This window comes from Oncorhynchus mykiss, chromosome 25 (genome assembly GCF_057628025.1).
Source record: "Oncorhynchus mykiss isolate SJ-2025 chromosome 25, ASM5762802v1, whole genome shotgun sequence".
NCBI classification, from domain to species: Eukaryota; Metazoa; Chordata; class Actinopteri; order Salmoniformes; family Salmonidae; genus Oncorhynchus; species Oncorhynchus mykiss.
In genome coordinates this window covers 39,838,344-39,860,712 of record NC_143046.1, presented here as the reverse complement: position 1 = coordinate 39,860,712, position 22,369 = coordinate 39,838,344, and the positions used below count along the sequence as shown (strand labels likewise).

Genomic DNA, 22,369 nt, shown 5'->3' with positions numbered 1-22,369 from the left:
TAAATGCATTTTTCTGTTGCAGGTCATCAAGCAGGAAGGTCTGTCCAAGGATGTCTCTGAGTGCACCCTGTTTGACCTTCTCAAATACAACGACATCAATGACGACGAGCACCTGACAAAGGACGAGTTCTACACAGCTTTCGGTGAGTGACAGGACCAGTCCAGAGTGGATTGTCCACTCTTTTTATTTTCTACACATTACCATCTACTTTTTCCTGCTTGCATTTTCTTTGGCAAGGAAATTCAAAGAACCATACATTCCACAGGTTGTGTTGACTTGACCAATAGACATGACATGCTTTCAAGCACATATTGCTAAAAGCCTTATAACAAATCTATGCCTTTATGCAACAGCACAGTGGATAAAACTGTTAGCCATGTTTACTCTACACTATTCTATACATTCCTATACAATAGTTACCATGGGTTGGTTGCAGGTAGGCAATTCTTTCTTAATTTTTTTATCTCGGGCAATACAATTCCCAGTTGAGATACAGCAGTAGCCCCCGGCTCTCTCTGTCTATGTTTACCCGCCATCCCCCCATGCCAATAGGATGTTAATAATAACTCAAACAAGTGACCATCACTATGCCGGTAGCTCTAAACAGAATATGCAAGGCTTTTCTATGGTCCTTATTATTTATTAGCACAAGGTTCTGAAACCTGGATCAACTTATTATCCTTAGGGGAACTATAAAAGTAAATGGAGTGTAATTTAGTTTCAATTAGAGTTGACATTGATGATATCTCGTTGAATGGCTAGACACTTGTCCTCATCGGTAGAACTCTCCATCTGGGAGATTTAAACCTCATCATAGACTACTTAATGGCGCCAGATGAGATGGCTGCCATTTACGGGCTCCTAACCAAATGTGCTATTTTATTTGTTTGTTTTTTCGCATTGTTTGAAATAATTTTGTTGCTGCTACTATCTCTTGTGACCGAAAAGAGCTTCTGATGAACATCTGAACATCAGAACAGCGATTACTCAACTCGAACTGGACAAAGATTTTTTCTTTAATGAGTCCGACGTAAAGGATATACTTTTTGACGAGACAAGGCCCAAATCCCCGTCATCCTCATGAAAAAAAGGTTTGAGAAAAAGAGGGAGGAGGACTGGGTGACTTGTAAGAATTCGCCGACGAGCAGGGAAACCACCGCTACACAAACAGGAAGATCTACAATTAAGACTATCCTGCCAAAGGGACATTAAAAACTGTAATATCTTATGTTTCACGGAGACTTGCCTAAATGACGACACAAATAATATAGAGTTGGCTGGCTTCTCTGTGCATCGGCAGGACAGAGCAGCTACGTCTGCTAAGACGAGGGGCGGGGATGAGTCTCTATATGTCAATAACTGCTGGTGCGCAATGTCTAATATTAAAGTCTCACGGTATTGCTCACCTGAGGTAGACTACCTCATGATAAGCTGTAGATCACACTGTCTAAAAAAAGAGTTCTCATCTATATTATTCGTAGCCATTTATTTACCACCACAAACCGATGCTGGCATTAAGATCGCCCTCATCGAGCTGTACAAGGCCATAAGCATCCAGAAGCAGCGCTCTGAGTGGCTGGGGACTTTAATGCAGGCAAACTTAAATCCGTTTCATCTCATTTCTACCAGCATGTCACATGTGCATCCGAAGATAAAAAAAAAGCTTTACTCCACATCACAGAGATGCATACAAATCTCTCCCTCGCCCTCCATTTGGCAAATCTGACCATAATTATATCCTCCTGATTCCTGCTTACAAGCAAAAACTAAAGTAGGAAATACAATTGACTCGCTCAATACGGAAGTGGTCAGATGATGCGGATGCTATGCTACAGGACTGTTTTGCTCGCTCAGACTGGAATATGTTCCGGGATTCATCCAATGGCATTGAGGAGTATACCACCTCAGTCACCGGCTTCATCAATAAGTGCATCGATGATGTTGTCCCCACAGTGACGGTACGTATATATCCAACCAGAAGTCATAGATTCCTGGCAACATCTGCACCGAGCTAAAGGCTAGAGCTGCCGCTTTCAAGGAGCGGGACACTAATCCGGAAGCTTATAAGAAATCCCGCTATGCCCTCAGACCAACCATCAAACAGGCAAAGCGTCAATACAGGACTTAGATTGAATCCTACTACACCAGCTCTGACGCTCGTCATATGTGGCAAGGATGGAAAACTATTACTGACTACAAAGGTGACGCGAGCCTACCAGACGAGCTAAATGCCTCTTATGCTCGCTTCGAGGCAAGCAACCCTGAACTATGCATAAGAGCACCAGCTGTTCTGGACGACTGTGTGAATATGCTCTCCGTAACCGATGTGAGCAAGACCTTTAAACAGGTCAACATTCACAAAGTCGCAGGGCTAGATGGGTTACCAGGACCTGTACTCAAAGCATGCGCGGACCAACTGGCAAGTGTCTTCACTGACATTTACAACCTCTCCCTGACTGTACGAATGTGTTTACATCTCTATTAGTGAGCATTTTTCCTTTGCTAAAATAATCCATCCACCTGACAGGTGTGGCATATCAAGAAGCTCATTAAACAGCACATTACACAGGTGCATATTGTGCTGTGAACAATAAAAGTTTGCTTTAAAATGTGCAGGTTTGTCACACCACACAATGCCACAATAGTCTCAGGTTTTGAGGGATTGTGCAATTGGCATGCTGACTTCAGGAATGTTCCCCAGAGCCGAGCCTGTCTTCCAAGTGGGTGGGCCCATGGCTGCGCCCCTGACCAGTCATGTGAAATCCATAGATTAGGGCCTAACGAATTTATTTAAATTAACTGATATCCTTATATGAACTGTAACTCATTAAGATTGTTTTAATTGTTGCATGTTGCATTTATATTTTTGTTCAGTATAGTCCTTTACTTTGCTATTTCGCTGAAGTTTAAAACTACTTGTGTGGTTGCCAGATATACACTGAACAACTATATCTATATTCTTGAAAAATGTATCCTAACATGGCAACCCGTAGTGAGAGATGGGTAAATGCAGTAGTTTATATAGTCAGTCAATGTCGCTGTATAAAACTAGACACAGAGCAAATAGTGAAAGAGCTAAAACCAAACCCTCAATCTCTAGTACAACATAATGATGTAAATTAATCTTCACCGAACTAAGAAACACTAACACATATTGTGCTACCTTTTCTTGCTAATTCCCTTTCTCAAATCATCCCAGTCTGACATTTCCAACTGGCTCAATATCCTCTGACATTTCACTGGGGTTGACACGTCACGGCTAGAAAAATAATGCATAATGAATTTCCCAGTAAAATTGGTCACTCATCAGCACTTTGTATGTAAAGCATGTCTAGGTGAGACAAGAAAAGTTACAAGAGTAAATGGCAAACTGGCATAGTATTTTTTTTGTCTTGTTCCTCTCCTAGTCAGGCTTAAGCGGGGGAGTAGTCCTTCAGGCAAATCAAATCAAGAAAGGATACGGGTAAAATCTGTGGAGAGCTCAACATCCTTGAAGAGCTCTGATGCACTAGCTCCAACTACTCACTTTTTTTAGCTTTCCCCCCAAGCTTCTTCAGGCTGAAACTGAAAAAGAAAAGGAAATGTCTTTCCTCGTTGGCTAAGCATTCATCTTTACCTGTCTCTTTTCCTCTTCTTTTCAATTGTTTTGTCTTTCTTTCTCCCCCTCTGTGCCTGCTGGTGCTTAAGATTATTTTACTCAGTAAATACTCATGGCAAATAGTGCTGAGCGATTTTGAGGTTGGTTTCGGTTAGATTATTACAAAATATGAAACAATTCATAAAAGTCATGATAGTAGTGACTGCCCATTACTGCTTATCACTTACTAGCCAACATTTATTCACATGACTTTACTTTAATAAAATATATCAGTTGTTTTGTATATTTCACTTGTTTTATTTGATTACTTTATTATTTCATTTCAAGTCATCATCTCTATAGAGCTGCCTCCTATGCTGTTTGACAAAATCAATATTTTGTAGTTCAAAGTAAACAACGCATACTTTTATGAATATAAACTATCAATCACTTAGATCATGTATTTTCATGTATCACCTCACAATCGAACATGAATCTCTCTTCGGGAGCAGTCGTAAAATAAACATTGTGGTCATTGTAGTTCATTCCCACGTTTAATGATGTGAACTATACTGAACAAAAATGTTAATGCAACAATTTCAATGATTTTACTGAGTTACAGATCATATAAGGAAATCAGTAAATTGGATGCACTGCCAAATTTTCTAAAACGTTTCCTGCAGTCGTAGTACCAAAACTTGAGACATCTGTGGCATTGTATTGTGTGACAAAACTGCACATTTTAGTGTCCTTTTATTGTCCCCAGCACAAGACGTTATATGTGAGTGAATGTTAAAAAAAAGAAGAAGATTTTTTTATATACAAATAGTTGGTGAACCACAATGATTGTTTGGTGAACCACAATGATGGCGCTGTCTAACATTACTTGAGATAGTGTAGCACTTGTCTTAACAACAAATCTAAATGTTATTTCAGTCCTATGCACACATTTAAAATCGAATACCTTAAATTCCCTCGAATAGTAAATATGTTGATTCAGTATATTTAAGCAATAAGGCACAAGAAAGTGTGGTATATTTTTATTTTTTATTTAATTTATTTCACCTTTATTTAACCAGGTAGGCTAGTTGAGAACAGTTCTAATTTACAACTGCGACCTGGCCAAGATAAAGCATAGCAGTGTGAACAGACAACAACACAGAGTTACACATGGAGTAAACAATAAACAAGTCAATAACACAGTAGAAAAAAAGAGTCTATACACATTGTGTGCAAAAGGCATGAGGAGGTTGGCTGTAAATAGGCCATAGGAGCGAATAATTACAATTTAGCAGATTAACACTGGAGTGATAGATGAGCAGATGATGATGTGCAAGTAGAGATATTGGTGTGCAAAAGAGCAGAAAAGTAAATTAATAAAAACAGTATGGGGATGAGGTAGGTAGATTGGGTGGGCTATTTACAGATGGACTATGTACAGCTGCAGCGATCGGTTAGCTCAGATAGCAGATGTTTGAAGTTGGTGTGGGAAAAAAAAGTCTCCAACTTCAGAGATTTTTGCAATTCGTTCCAGTCATAGGCAGCAGAGAACTGGAAGGAAAGGCCAAATGAGGTGTTGGCTTTAGGGATGATCAGTGAGATACACCAGCTGGAGCGTGTGCTACGGGTGGGTGTTGCCATCGTGACCAGTGAACTGAGATAAGGTGGAGCTTTACCTAGCATGGACTTGTAGATGACCTGGAGCCAGTGGGTCTGGCGTTGAATATGTAGTGAGGGCCAGCCGACTAGAGCATACAGGTCGCAGTGGTAGGTGGTATAAGGTGCTTTAGTAACAAAACGGATGGCACTGTGATAAATTGCATCTAGTTTGCTGAGTAGAGTATTGGAAGCTATTTTGTAGATGACATCTCCGAAGTTGAGGATCGGTAGGATAGTCAGTTTTGCTAGGGTAAGTTTGGCGGCGTGATTTTGGATTGGAGATGTTTGATATGAGTCTGGAAGGAGAGTTTACAGTCTAGCCAGACACCTAGGTACTTATAGATGTCCACATATTCTAGGTCGTAACCATCCAGGGTGGTGATGCTAGTCGGGCGTGCAGGTGCAGGCAGCGAACGGTTGAAAAGCATGCATTTGGTTTTACTAGCATTTAAGAGCAGTTGGAGGGCACGGAAGGAGTGTTGTATGGCATTGAAGCTCGTATGGAGGTTAGATAGCACAGTGTCCAAGGAAGGGCCAGAAGTATACAGAATGGTGTCGTCTGCGTAGAGGTGGATCAGGGAATCGCCAGCAGCAAGAGCAATAACATTGATATATACAGAGAAAAGAGTCGGCCCGAGTCGGCCAATACGCCACGGCTAAGGGCTGTTCTTAGACACGACACAAAGTGGAGTGGCCATATACCACAAACCTCCAAGGTGCCTTATTGCTGTTATAAACCGGTTGCCAATGTAATTAGAGTAGTAAAAATACATGTTTTGTCATACCCGTGGTATACGGTCTGATATACCACGTCTGTCAGCCAATCAGCATTCAGTACCCGAACCACCCAGTTTATAATTAGCAATATAGTACCATTTTGTGAATAACAGCAGGAAATGCAGAATGAGCCTATAATCCCAATGAAAATGACACCTGTCTTACAAATCATATTTTAATTGTCACATGCTTCATAAACAACAGGTGTAGACAACAGTGAAATGCTTACTTACGGTCCTTCCCAACAATGTTTTAATTTTTTTCTTTCACATTTATTTAACCAGGTAGGCCAGTTGAGTTCTCATTTACAACTGCGACCTGGCCAAGATAAAGCACAGCAGTTAGACAAAAACAACAACACAGAGTTACACATGGGATAAACAAATGTACAGTCAATAACACAATAGAAAAATCTATATACAGTGTGTGCAAATGTAGTAAGATTAGGGAGGTAAGGCAATAAATAGGCCATAGTGGCAAAATAATTACAATTTAGCATTAACAATGGAATGATAGATGTGCAGATGATGATACATATACTGGAGTGCAAAAGATAAAAAAATAAATAACAATATGGGGATGTGGTAGTTGAAGATGGGCTGTGTACAGGTGCAATGATCGGTAAGCTGCTCTGACAGCTGATGCTTGAAGTTAGTGAGGGAGAAATAGGTTTCCAGCTTCAGTGATTTTTGAAATTCGTTCCAGTCATTGGCAGCAGGGAACTGGAAGGAAAGGTGGCCAAATGAGGAGTTGGCTTTGGGGATGACCAGTGAAATATACCTCCTGGAGCATGTGGTACGGGTGGGTTTTGCTATGGTGACCAGTGAGCTGCAATAAGGCGGGGCTTTACCTAGCAAAGACTTGTAGATGACCTGGAGCCAGTGGGTTTGGCGGCGAATATGAAGCGAGGGCCAGCCAACGAGAGCATACAGTTCGCTGTGGTGGATAGTATATGGGGCTTCAGTGACAAAGCGGATGGCACTGTGATAGACTACATCCAATTTGCTGAGTTGTGTGTTGGAGACTATTTTGTAAATGACATCGCCGAAGTCAAGGATCGGTAGGATAGTCAGTTTTACAAGGGCATGTTAAGCAGCATAAGTGAAGGAGTCTTTGTTGCGAAATAGGTAGCCAATTCTAGATTTAATTTTGGATTGGAGATGCTTAATGTGAGTCTGGAAGGAGAGTTTACAGTCTAACATGACACCTACAGTGCCTTGCAAAAGTATTCATCCCCCCCTTGGCGTTTTTCCTATTTTGTTGCATTATAACCTGTTATTTAAATGGATTATTATTTGAATTTCATTTAATGGACATACATAAAGTTGTACAATTAAAAAAAATTAACTTGTTTAAAAAAATAATCAAAAATGTAAATGGAAAAGTGATGTGTGCATATGTATTCACCCCTGTGCTATGAAGCCCCTAAATAAGATCTGGTCCAACCAATTAACTTCAGAAGTCACATAATTAGTTAAATAAAGTCCACCTGTGTGCAATCTATGTGTCACATAATCTGTCACATGATCTCAGTATACAGTTGAAGTCGGAAGATTACATACATCGTAGCCAAACTCAGTTTTTCACAATTCCTGACATTTAATCCAAGTAAATATTCCCTGTCTTAGGTCAGTTTGGATCACCACTTTATTTTAAGAATGCGAAATGTCAGAATAATAGTGGATAGAATGATTTATTTGAACATTTTATTGCTTTCATCACATTCCCAGTGGGTCAGAAGTTTACACTGCCTTTAAATTGTTAAACGTGGGTCAGAAGTTTCAGGTAGCACGCTCAAGTTTTCAGTTTTTCTGTCTTATTTTTTGCCTGTTTCACAATAAAACATATTTTGCATCGTCAAAGTGGTAGGTATGTTGCTTAAATCAAAAGATACAAACTCCCCCAAAATCCATTTAAATTCCAGGTTGTAAGATAACAAAATAGTAAAAATACCAAGGGGGGTGAATACTTTCGCAAGGCGCTGTAGGTATTTGTAGTTATCCACATATTCTATGTCAGAACCGTCCAGAGTATTGATGTTAGTCCGCCGGGGTGTGCAGGCGGCGATCGGTTGAAGAGCACGCATTTACTTTTACTTGCATTTAAGAGCAGTTGAAGGTCAAGGAAGGAGTGTTGTATGGCACTGAAGCTCGCCTGGAGGTTTGTTAACACAGTGTCCAAAGAAGGTCCAGAAGTATACAGAATGGTGTCGTCTGCGTAGATGTGGATCAGAGAATCACCAGCAGCAATAGCGACTTCATTGATATATACAGAGAAAATAGTCGGTCCGAGAATTGAACCCTCTGGCACCCCCATAGAGACTGGCAGAGGTCCAGACAACAGGCCCTCTGATTTGACACACTGCACTCTTTCTGAGAAGTAGTTGGTGAACCAGGCAAGGCAGTCATTAGAAAAACCGAGGCTACTGAGTCTGCCGATAAGAATATGGTGATTGACAGAGTCGAAAGCATTGGCCAGGTCGATGAAGACGGCTGCACAGTACTGTCTTTTATCGATGGCGGTTATGATATCGTTTAGTACCTTGAGCATGGCTGAGGTGCACCCGTGACCAGCTCGGAAACCAGATTGCACAGCGGAGAAGGTACAGTGGGATTCGAGATGGTCAGTGACCTGTTTGTTGACTTGGCGTTCGAGGACTTAAGAAAGGCAGGGCAGGATAGATATACGAGATTGGAGTAGCCAGGAGGAAGGCATGGCCAGCCTTTGAGAAATGCTTGTTGAAGTTTTCGATTATCATGGATTTATCGGTGGTGACCGTGTTACCTACCCTCAGTGCAGTGGGCAGCTGGGAGGAGGTTATCTTGTTCTCTTTGGACTTTACAGTGTCCCAGAACTTTTTGGAGTTAGAGCTACAGGATGCAAATTTCTGCTTTCCTGACTGACATACATTAATGGTTATACAAGACTACAAGATTCACGAACGGATGTGAATACGCAGTACCAACAGTTCATGAAGAAATAAAAACCAAGGCTTATTTGATAAAAGACCAAACTTCTGGAAGACGGGACATTCTTGTAACCTAAGGAGTATTGTGAAACTCTTCTACAATGCTTTATCCTGTTAGAATTGGTTCCAATTTGCAAAAATGCAATTTGTCATCGATTTAAGTTAGAAAGGAGGTGAAATCCTCCTGTGGGTTTTGTTATGCCCCATTTGGCTATTATCTCAGTACCTCAAGTGGTATTGAGGATATTTCCTGAAAAAAAATAAGGAAAAGCTTTTTTTTTCTCAAAACTTTTCAAATCTTCCAAATACATTAACACATTCGGGAAAAACCACACTTTTGGAGAATGAGACATGTATTATGGATCAAATTTAACAGCACTCACTGAAGCTAGTGAGCAGAATGCTCTGCAGAAGCTTATCGTGAGAAAGCATGAGGATCCATGAATTGTCATTGTGCAGCGAGGGATAAATAACCCAAGAGTCGTCTTCATTTTTACTAGCAGCATACCACTCTACATCCCACTGCTGGCTTGCCTCTGAAGCTAAACATTGTTGCCCCTGGTCGATCCCTGGATGGGAGACTAGATGCTCCTGAAAGTGGTGTTGGAGGGCCAGTAGGAGGCATTCTTTCCTCTGGTCTAAAAAAAATATATATCTCAATATCCCAGAACATTGATTGGGGACATTACCCTGTGTAGGGCACTGTCTTTCAGATGGGATGTTAAACGGGTGTCCTGGCTCTGGGGTCACTAAAGATCCCATGGTACTTATCATAATACCATGTGACTTCAGTGCGTTCAAATCAACTGGGAACTGACTGGGATAAATCGTTTTGAACGGTCATTCAATTCTGAATTCCAACCCGGGCCTCTTTCTAGAGCTCTGACCTGAATATCACTGATGTCATGATATTTCTGAGTTCCCAGTTGTTTTGATCATGTAACTTACCCGGGTGTCCTGGCTAAATTCCCAATCTGGCCCTCATGGCCACCTAATTATTCCCAGCTTCCAAGTGGCTCATTCGCCCCCCCCCCCTCCCCTGTAACTATTCCCCAGGTCGTTTCTGTAAATGAGAATGTATTCTCAGTCAATTTACTACAGTAAAAGGGTTACTTAAATAAATACAAATGCAGGCATGCAGGCCCAGGAAGCAACCCGTCTTTGTCTGCTGCTGCCCAGAAGGAGACAAGGCTGTCGCCTTTGATAATCTAACTATGATCGATAGTAAAGAACCAGAGTTTCAGTAAACCTTTTTTTTTTCCTATCTCTGCAAATCCACACGGAGATCCAGAGATTATGAAGCCCATAAGAGTAGGTCAAATAAAACAAGAGAATAGGACGCTCAGATCTTTATTACGTTCTAAATGGATAATTCTTGAACTGTTTACTCTACCAGCGCAAATGACTTCAAATCGCTGATGTCAATGTGGTTTATTAGATGATATGACATTAACTGGTATTACCCTCGACTTCTAGAACTTGGCCCACCCGGATCACCTTTCCCAAATGGCACCCTAATCCCTAGTTATGCACTATATAGGAAGTCGGGCGCCATTTTGGACACAGCCTTAGACTGTGCAATGCCCCAAGGGCCTCCCACTCAGCAAAACAGAAGTGACATGTTTCGCCTGTCGCCCACCATCACCCTCTGGATCGATACTTCAGCCACTGACTGACAGTCAGCCAGAAGGAAAATAAAGCATGTACACCACCAGCTGTTTCCCCTCTCCTCATCTATTCAGACGTGCTTGATACTGAAATCAAGACATAGCGAAACAGTGATGCCTGCTGCCTTGCTACTTTAACAGCCCCCACGCCCTAACGTTAAGGTGACATTGAATGTGCAGTATGTGGATGACGTCTTTAGCCTTATCTGTCCTATACCTGATGTATTCAAGGATGACACTACATGAAACTATCTGTAGTGTGGCAGGCTTCATTTATATCAGAAGCTTGATCTAATTCAAATCCATTACTCCTGGAAAGATATTTACCTTACTTTTTATTTTTTTTAAATATGGGACGGAGTCAATGAATTATGCATAGACGTTAGTGTCTTATCTTTAACAGTGACAAAAAAACTTCGCTGTGCTTTGAATATTCCACAAAGCTGTATGCCAAACAGGCACACATCCTAAATAGTTCACCAAATAGCTACCCCGACTATCTGCATTGACCCTTCTTGACTCAACGCACACACACTGGACTCTACCCACACAATCACACTGACACTCCAGCTCATACACACACACACACACACGCTGCTGCTACTGTCTATTATCTATCCTGTTGCCTAGTCACTTTACCCCTACCTATATGTACATATAGTATCTACCTCAATTTCCTCGTAACACTGCTTTGTACTCAGCTTTGTACTGGTACCCCCATGTACTGTATATCTATCCTGCCCTGCCTTTCTTAAGTCCTCGAACGCCAAGTTAACAAATAGATCACAGACCATTTCGAATCCCACCATACCTTCTCCGCTATGCAATCTGGTTTCCGAGCTAGTCACAGGTGCACCCCAGCCACGCTCAAGGTCCTAAACGATATCATAACCGCCATTGATAAAAGAGAGTACTGTGCAGCCGTCTTCATCGACCTGGCCAAGGCTTTTGACTCTGTCAATCACAGCATTCTTATCGGCAGACTCAACAGCCTTGGTAATAATGACAATTACAAGAATACTGAATGAACACTTTTATTTTAACTTAATATAATACATAAATAAAATCAATTTAGTCTCAAATAAATAATGAAACATGTTCAATTTGGTTAAAATAATGCAAAAAGTAAAAGTGCAATATGTGCCATGTAAAAAAGCTAACATTAAGTTCCTTGCTCAGAACATGAGAACATATGAAAGCTGGTGGTTCCTTTTAACATGAGTCTTCAATATTCCCAGTTAAGAAGTTTTAGGTTGTAGTTATTATAGGAATTATAGGACTATTTCTCTCTATACCATTTGTATTTCATATACCTTTGACTATTGGATGTTCTTATAGGCACTATAGCTTTGGCAGCCTAATCTCGGGAGTTCATAGGCTTGAAGTCATAAACGGCGCAATGCTTGAAGCACAGCGAAGAGCTGCTGGCAAACGCAGGAAAGTGCTGTTTGAATGAATGCTTACGAGCCTGCTGCTACCTACCACCGCTCAGTCAGACTGCTCTATCAAATATCATATCATAGACTTAATTATAATATAATAAACACACAGAAATACGAGCATTAAGTCATGAATATGGTCAAGTCCGGCATCTATATTTTCGAAAGCAAAACGTTTATTCTTTCAGTGAAATACGGAACCGTTCCGTATTTTATCGAACAGGTGGCATCCCTAAGTCTAAAAATTGCTGTTACATTGCACAACCTTGAATGTTATGTCATAATTATGTAAAATTCTGGCAAATTAATTACGGTCTTTGTTAGGAAGAAATGTTCTTCACACAGTTCGCAACGAGCCAGGCGGTCCAAACTGCTGCATATACACTGACTCTGCTTGCACAGAACGCAAGAGAAGTGACAGAATTTGCCTAGTTAAAACAAATGCATGTTAACTAAATATGCAGGTTTAAAAATATATGCTTGTGTCTTGATTTTAAGAAAGACATTGATGTTTATGGTTAGGTACGTATTTTGAATGCGCTTGTTAAATCATCACCTGTTTGGCGAAGTAGGCTATGATTCATTGATCACGCTGGTAGCCTACTGGTTAGAGCATTGGATTAGTAACGGGAAGGTTGCAAGATCGCGTCCCTGAGCTGACAAGGTAGAAATCTGTCGTTCTACCCCTGAACAAGGCAGTTAGCCTACTGTTCCTAGGCCGTCATTGATAATAAGAATTTGTTCTTAACTGACTTGCCTAGTTAAATAAATAAAAATGCAGGACAAGCTAGATAAACTAGTAATATCATCAACCATGTGTAGTTAGCTAGTGATAATGTTAAGATTGATTGTTTTTATAATATAAGTTTAATGCTAGCTAGCAACTTACCTTGGCTCCTTGCTGCACTCGCATAACAGGTAGTCAGCCTGCCACACAGTCTCCTCATGGAGTGCAATGTAATCGTCCAAAAATGCTGATTACCGGTTGTTATGAAAACTTGAAATCGGCCATAGACGTTAGTCTTCCTCCTCCTTCCTGTCAATGTCGACAAACAGACCAACAGAAAGACAGACAAACAGACAGAAGTGAAGCATTTCCATGAAAACAAACACACTGGCTTCATCCCTCTTGAACATTTCAAGGCTCTTGTCAAGGAGGGGTGAGTTGTTGACATGCTCACATTCGGAACGCAGTCTAGAGAGGTATGCAAGTATTGGAGCAACATTGTACTTTAAACACACCGGTGCTATTAAAGAACCCTCCTGTGGAGCTAGAAGGCAATTACTTAATGCATCCCTGGACACTCGGCTGTGTGTTGAACTCACTCCATCTCGCTTTTCATCAGTCTGCTGTTGATATGGCTCAGCGGCACACCTTAATCAAACATGCCTTTGAGACACACACACACACACACACACACACACACACACACACACACACACACACACACACACACACACACACACACACACACACACACACACACACACAGACAGACAACACCCACTTGTCTATCGCTCAATATTATTCACTGTTGTGAACCGCATGATAAGGAATAGGTGCTCACTTGAAACAAAATTGACTTCAAGAAGTAGCAAATTGTTTTAAACAAAATGGACTTCAACAAATACCAAATAGCAAATGATACACATGGGAGCATCAGAAGGAGCGGCATGGGTAAGAGAGGCACATACTCCAAATCATCATCGCCCCCCTTAAGATAAACCCCAATACCAAATACACCTTTGATTTGGAGCATTTTTCTCAATGCCTTTTTCACAAAGTAGTTTGAAATTTGTCCAATTAGAATGGTCTTCAGCCATGTTGAAAACTGATGTGTGGTCAGTCCCATGAGGTCAGTCCCCAGCTGCTCTGAAAATAAGGCCCCACGGTCATTTATTTTACCTTTATTTAACTAGGCAAGTCAGTTAAGGACAAATTCTTATTTTCAATGACGGCCTAGGAACAGTGGGTTAACTGCCTGTTCAGGGGCAGGACGACAGATTTGTAAGGTAAAATAAAGCTCAGGGATTTGAACTTGCAACCTTCCGGTTTCTAGTCCAACGCTCTAACCACTAGGCTATCCTGCCAAAAGTAATCAGCAAGACCATTTGCTCAACTTTTACAGGCTTCGCTCACATTAATAACCTTGGAGCAGAGGTTTTTATTTCAATTGGCCTTACATTCAGTTTTCTTTCTGAAGCTTCAAGTCTCGTTCAAAGTATTACTGGTATTGGCAAGGTTGTTCATATCTGCAGACACTGATATTGGAGCAGGTAATTAAGTCGAACTAACCCTGCTATCAGTCTAGGGAAGCCTATACCCAAGTGGAGTGACTTAGGGGTCGTTCAAAAGTATGTAACAGTACTCCATAATATATATAAAAAAAACAGCAGTGGTGGGGATACACCCAACAGGACTGATGACACCTCTTTGAAAATGCTGTGCCACAAGTATAAAATATATGATGGAGGGAAAGCACAAGAGAGGGAAAGAGAAAGAAACAGAAAACGAAAGGGCTAGGTGAGCAGGGGAGTCGCTAAACGTCAGTGGGTAGCTATTTATCTCTTGCCTGCCCCTTTGGCTACTACACTTCCTGCAGCCCCAGTTATTTTCCTTGACAAACACTGTTCCTCTACTGTGCCATAGGTGATTTAGACTCCGGTGGTGGGCATGGACCACCATCCCATTATGGGAACAGTCGGAGAGAAAATGAAAAGCCAGACCCAGCCTATTAATCACTAATTACAGGCTGGATGTTGAAGGTTCGGTCCCTCCCAGGAGAAGAGCCATGGAAGTCCAAAACAAGACGAAAGGAGCAGCCAGGCCACTTGCCTATCTGATAAATCAGAGGCCAAAGAAGGTGAGCCAAAATGTCCAGCAGCCCGTGCTCCAGTTGGACCTATAAGGAATTGCCCATTCTGTGACTTTACATTCAAATAGTTTTCCCTGCGACGGTATGATGATGATGGAGCTCGCCGGCTGGCAATTGATCTTTTTAAACTCCCCCATAACTTCCCCCGTTTCAATCCCCCCGAGATTGCCTGTGAATCAACTTTATCGCTCGGAGCGCATTTCCAAAGCATTAAGATACAAGGGACACGTAATTGAATGGTTAGGGAGGATATTATTGGAGGAGATCTTCTGGGTATATCCCGTCACTATAAAGCCTGCTGGGTTTTGAAACGTCCATGCGTCGTGTTTACCGTGATGTTATCAGGGTTGTTTTGCCAGCAGTGTCGACGGGTAGGAGGATCATAATAGAGCCAGGGGTAGGAAGCTCCCACTTGGATGTTGTATTGTTTGTGGAGTAGGATGTCCGTTGTAGGCATCTGAATTTGTTTACGTGATATTGGCCCGACAGAGTTCAGTGAGCATGTCAAAAGATGTCAACCTTTTGCATGTCAACCTTTTGCTCTCGGAAACCATATTTATTTTGAATATTTTTGATCAACAGTGTGTTTATGTCATCTTTAAACCCGTATGACAATATTAAATCCTTGTATGAATCTCGATCTGCTTCTAGGAAAACATCAAGTTACTTTTTTTTTTATCTCGGCTGTGTCCAATAAACCCGGAGCTGAACTCTGAAAATGAGTTATTTCATTGTTTACAAACTCTTAACGTCACAATAGATTAAGTTTGCACTCAATCATTTGTAATAGATTCTACCAACTTTGTACAACTCTTAGTGCAACATATATCCATTGATTGGGTTGTGGGTCATTAATGGACAACTATATTCAAACATTGTCTCTGATTTTTACGCCGATTTACGCCGAGACTGGACAATTCAGGAACACTCAACACCTATTGGAAAGCCATTCTGGTGTATGTTTGGCCTTAACATTTGTGTATTTGTCCCGCTGAAAATATAACTATCCCAAGGTTAGTTATTCAAAAGGGATTCATCCAACTTTTTATCTGAACTTTGCTCTTTTCATGTTTCTTTCATCTTGACAAACTCCCCAGTCCCTGCCAGTGACAAGCATACCCATAATATGATGCTGCCACCACAATACTTTCAAATACAGAGGTTCAACAGCATTGCATTCACTCCACAGTGCTGACCTCTATGACAAAATGAAAAGAGAAAAGCCTGTGTATAAAAATCCACAAAAAAGCATCCATTCTGTTTCCAACAAGGTCGTTAAGTAATATACAGCAAGTAAATAGACATTTTGGCCTAAAAACAACTGGCTTGGGTTAAGCACTATACAACACATCACAGAGTGAAACCCTCTGTATTTTCTAATATTGTGGCGGCATCATGTTATGGGTGTGCTTGTTATAGGCAGGTACTTGGGAGTTTGTCAGGATCAAAAGAAACATGAAAGGAGCAAAGCCCAGGTAAAATATTAGAGGAAAACCTGTCTGTCTTCTGAAAATCTGACCCTATATAATATAGTTTTTTTTTCTTCATAGGGACAGATTTTAATACTGAAGACACACCAGAATGGCTTTCCAAGATGTGTTGAGTGGTCCTGAGTGGTCCAGTCTCAGGCCCGACTTACAGTGCCTTCAGAAAGTATTCATACCCATTGACTTGTTCCACATTTTGTTGTTACAGCGTGAATTCTCACCCATCTACACACTATACCCCATAATGGAAAAGTTAAATAATGTTTTTTAAATTCTTTGCAAAATTCTTGAAAATTAAATACAGAAATATCTAATTTGCATACTGTAAGTAATCACACCCCTGACATGTTAGAATCACCTTTGGCAGAGGTTACAGCTGTGAGTTTTTCTGGGTAGGTCTCTAAGAGTATTGTGCAATATTTGCACATTATTCTTTAACAAATTCTTCAAGCTCTGTCAAGTTGGTTGTTGATCATTGCTAGACAGCCATTTTCAAGTCTTGCCATATATTTTCAAGCCTATTTAAGTCAAAACTGTAACTAGGCCACTCAGGAACATTCAATGTCATCTTGGTAAACAACTCCAGTCTATATTTGGCCTTGTGTTTTAGGTTATTGTCCTGCTGAAAGGTGACTTTTTATCACAGATACAGGACGCCTGTATCTTTGTATTAACTGAGTGTATTGATACACCATCCAGTTCATCGATGCTCAAAGGTATATTCAATATGTTATTTTTTTACCCATCACCCATTAGGTGCCCTTCTTTATGAAACAAGCACCTCCCTGGTCTCTGTGGTGGAATCTATGTTTGAAATTCATTGCACGACTGAGGGACCATACTGATACATGTGTGGGGTACAGAGATGAGGTCGTCAGTCAACTTATTAGGTAAATTGTTAAGCACATATTTACTCCTGAACTTATTTAGGCTTGCCCGTAACAAACGGTTTGAATACTTATTGACTGAAAACATTTCAGCTAATTTGTAAACAATTACAAAAACATAATTCCACGTTGACATTATGGGGTATTGTGTGTAGGCCAGTGACACAACATTTCAGTTGAATAATCCATTGTAAAGTCAGGCTGTAATGCAAAATGTTTTGGAAAAAGTCAAGGGGTGTGAATACTTTCTGAACACACTGTAAATCTGTATTTGAATCTTGCTGTGCATCTATGACTCCCAAGCAAATTTACTGAGCTTGAGAAATTTGGAAAAAAATGATTACAGTAAAACTTGCCCAAAGAGTTGTGCAGAGTTCGTAGAATCTTATTCAAAATGATTCACAGCTATAATGGCTGCCAAAGCTCCATAAATCAAGTATTAACTCTGGGGTGTGAAGACATTACGCAAACATTTTCCACCATTTTTTTTTTTACTTTGAAAATGTGGACTAGGTGGTGTAGATCTATAGGAAACAAATCTAATTGATACCCTTTCGAGATGTAAGGTTAAGGCAGCAAAATGTGAAAACTTAGAATGAAGTGTGTAGACTTCCACTAGTATGTCCTCGTGTGTCTTGGATTTAGTGATCCACAGTGGAATTTCACAAAGGACAAAACATTGTTCCAGGACAATCGTATGCAATCCTCTCTCCATGAGAAACATCTCCCAAGAATTCTTGAAACAATGTAGAAGTGGAATTGTACATATTCATGACTTAGCTTCACTTAATCTTGAAAAGAGAAATCCTGTTTTAAGTTATTTCGTGATCTTTTAAACCATATAGTAATACCGGACACACATTGCTTGGAGTTATGAACCATTTTAAAGCATTAGTCAATACAATCTCGACTCAGGGCAAGAAGTGCAGCAAGGTATATCTTTATTTGTGTTTCCTACAGAATTAGGTGTCTGCAGTCTTCAAGCATTGATCATATGGGGGTTATTCCAGTTCAGGAATCACATAAATGGTACAGACACAACAAACAGATTGACTTAGAAGATCGTTATGTATGAGCAAGACTTTTGCTAAGAGGTAACCTACACCACATGGAGAGTTTAGCCTAATTCCAGCTCATTAAATCAAAGTGGTCGCATATACCAATTTGCAGATGTAATCACAGGTGCAGTGAAAGGTTTATGTGTCTAGCTCCAACAGTGCAGTAATACCTAGCCATGCAAAATGATTCACACATAATCCAAAAAGGTAAAAAAATAAAATTAAATTGAGAAATATCAGAACGAGCAATGTCAAGAGTCTGGAATATACATTTAAATCGGAAAGTATTCATACCCCTTGACTTTTTCAGCCTTATTACAGCCTTATTCTACAATGGATTCAATAAAAACAGTTCCTCGTCAAGCTACACACAATACCCCATCATGACAAAGCAAAAACATGTTTTTATGTACATGGGGCAGCAGTCTCTAAGGTGCAGGGTAGAGTGCCGGGTGGTAGCCAGCTAGTAAAAGTCACTAAGGTTCAGAGCAGGGTACTGGACGGAGGCCGGCTTGTGGTGGCCTGGAGATGGAAGCTGTTCATCAGTCTCAGGGTCCCAGCTTTGATGCACCTGTACTGTCTTCCCCTTCTCAGTTGTGTTTCGGTGCGCTAAGCTAATTGCTAGTCTCCGGAACTGGGCTTTTCTTTCATTAGGTTTTTGTATTTCATGCTCTCAGGAGCAGAACAAATTGAGTCAGTGTTTCCTTTTGCTCTGTTGCTCATTAGCCCAAGAGGAAAATTAAAAGGCTCACACTAGTTACAAATCTAGTTACATAACAGAGTTAAAGGGATGCTTGGGTAACAGATTTTTTTTTCATTCATTGTCTCATTGAAGAACTGGAAGCGTAATAGCCGCTAACCATCGACACCCTTACTGGCCACACACAAAAGTTCTCTGTTTTTCCAAGATGTTTTCTGTGCCTTGAGTCCCTTGTAAACGAAAAACAAGTTAACATTAACATACATATATATATTTTTAATAAAGGCTGTAGATTTATGGCAGCGTCATACAGCATATTGTTATAGAATAATATGCTTTCAATAGAGCAATCAGTGACGATAGCAATATGTGGAGGACTGGGGTTTCTTTTGGTTTGCCGGTGCATTTCAAGTAATCTCTTTATGTAAATATTACATAAATATGGTGGCATTGTGGGAAATTGAATAGAACACCCACAATCCCTTTGGAAAAGTCCACATGATAATGTGGATAGCTAGTTGGGTGGATGAAATCCTTGGAGATATGGGGATGGTTTAAATTAAATGTACATTAAACCTCTTGTTTACTCAATGTTTTTACATAGCTCCTAATGTCATACATTTCTTCTTGATGTATGAACTCATTATGTTTCCCCTATGCATATTTTTACCAGGAAACAAACAATATCATGCAGTAATGCTGTGCCTTGCCAACAAAACACTGGCTAATTGAGACTCTTTCTGTCTATTCTACTTTTTTCAGCTTGATTAATTCAAAGAATGTGCACAAACACACTGCGCCATAATCACTCTGCTTTTCAGTGTGCTGTGCTCACACACACAAAACATAAATGTGCGTACTTCTTTGATATGTGGAAGTGAATACATGCACACACACACACACAGCTAACCTTTTGGGGTCGTACAATTCAGTCCCATTCAAAATCCTATTTTCATTCATCCCTAACCCTAACCCTTAACCCAAAAACCGAACCTTAACCCTAACCCTAACCCTAGCTCCTAAACCTAATTCTAACCCTTACACTAATTTGAACCTTAACCCAAAACCAACACACACACACACACACACACACACACACACACACACACACACACACACACACACACGTTTGAATTCTTACATTTAAGCACCCTGGTAGAACAAAAGTGGCTGTGGCAACGCTCTCTATGACTAACGGGTGATCTAATTACCAGCTGGCTTTCTTTCTTTACAGAAGTGTTCCAGCTCACCCTGCCCGATGACCAGAAATTGAGGATCACCACGGTAACCGTTGGCCAGAGTGCCATCCTGACTTGTGCAATCACAGGGGAGCAGAGACCTCCCATCATCTGGAAACGCAACAATCAGGTTCTCAACTTGCTGGATCTGGAGGACATAAATGTAAGTGGTGCCTGCAGCCTCACCTGAAATACAGCTGAACTTCTAGTTTTGTAAGACACACACACACACACACACACACACACACACGCTTTCTTTGAGGTTGACCTAGAGGTTTTGAACAACATTTTGGGTTTGACAGTTATTCAGTCTGCTTAGAGGGATACCAAAGGGGTTCAACTCCAATGGGGAAGCACCTATTTTTACTTCCCGCTGAGCGTGTCATCGTCTCTGACATTGTCTGTGTGCTGAATCTGCCGGTAGTCCCCGACAACCACCATGTCGCTTTCATCCTTCTTCAAAGGCAGGACACTTAGAGACTTGAGGTTCAGTGAGTCACCAGGCAACACTGCCCACTCTCTACGTTCTCCCCCTTCAGGGTTGGCCAAGCTATAGCTGACTCGACCATGCGTAATTGAGTCAACACTGTCGCATTAGATAAAGGCGGTCCAGCGAAGCCACTAATGTCACATTAAATGTTGATGACCTTTTAAACTGTGTAAGGAATTGCACAGCTGCCGCCAATCATCACCGAGCACCATCATCCCTGGGATCCGATTTCTGTCCCAACTGTTTCCAAGCGCTTCAGCTTCTTATGATCCTCCATTTACATGAAGAATCTTCTTCTTTCTTGGCCCCGTCCATCGCCGACTCTCCAAGGTGCTTGATGACTAGCATGTGAATGCAGGCGCACTGACATCCCCCCCTAGTCCCCTCTATAATAAATGATTCATAATTTTGTACGGCAAAATGACATGGGAATGCATCAAAACAAGCCTATGCCAAGTTGGATTAAAGTGAGTGAGCTAGATGTAACTCTTGGGTAAAGTAACGGCCTTGTCAGGTCAAGTTAGGTCGACTTCGATGTCATTCGGCTCGGTGTATGGTAGATATTTTCTAAGACTGTTTTATTTATTTTACTCGCTCCATGTGGGCAGCATCGGGCAACCGCTGAAGACATCCAATGGAGTTCAGAGGCTTTGCAACCTGAAGGGGGGTCTTTGTTTCTTCCTCTTCACATAGAATAACTTATTTCCCTGTTGAATGGAAGGAGAACCCTTTTATTGTTAGCATCGACATACAGTTAGTTGATATCAACTGTTATTGTACTAACTGGTTCCTAATACGATGTGCTGTGGTGTAGTAGAAAACCAACCTTACACGGCGTTGCGGTGTTACGGACTGTAACAGCTCAATTGAATTGGACACTACACTGTACTGTATGTGCACTATTTAAATTCAGTCACGGGCTAATGAAGTCAAGTTGGGATACCTTCGCTCTGTTCTGTTAGCGTCAGTTTCCGTGCCATTCAGGTTAACTGTATTCTGCCCACCGCTTGCCTCAGTGTGAGCGCAACTTTGATCCCGGTGTCTGTCAGCTTTGGATTTATTTTCCTGTAGTCGTCTTAACAAGGTTGTCCCTGACCTTGGGCAGATGATTACCGCATATGGCCTATTGTTATGAACAGCCCACCAGCCATGAGAACAACAAAAGACTCAAGAGATTGTCGTTTAGTCTAGTTAGTTAGTCAGTCAGACAGTCATTTCTTACTAAACATAAAAGTGTCTGTACCAAGTGTTTTATCACTAACTAGACTAAGTGAAATATCAAGCAAAAACCCAAAACCGGTTTACCCTAGATTATTTATTGCCCTTAGTCTTGTGGCTAATTGCCAACAGAGTTGTTCATAGCAAAGTGAGTGGATTTATACACACCTGGTGTTCACCAACCCCCTCTGTGAAGGCCAATTATCCAATTTCACCAAAGTTTCTGTATAATTGTGCCTTTTAATATGCCAAGGCCTGAACTGCCAACACTAATTGGAGTTGTACTTCGGTAAATGGATTTCTAGGATTTACACTGTCTCATTTAAC

General features: G+C 40.9%; 1 protein-coding gene across 1 annotated transcript in view; it reads left to right on the top strand.

Annotated features, from left to right (window-relative positions):
* The window catches only part of LOC110505137 (follistatin-related protein 5), a 164,467-nt gene that overhangs the window by 102,204 nt on the left and 39,894 nt on the right, over nucleotides 1-22,369 (top strand). The window contains exons 6-7 of the mRNA XM_021584136.3: nucleotides 23-143; nucleotides 20,331-20,497. Coding sequence (XP_021439811.1) covers nucleotides 23-143; nucleotides 20,331-20,497 — 288 coding nt within the window. The remainder of the gene's footprint in view (nucleotides 1-22; nucleotides 144-20,330; nucleotides 20,498-22,369) is intronic.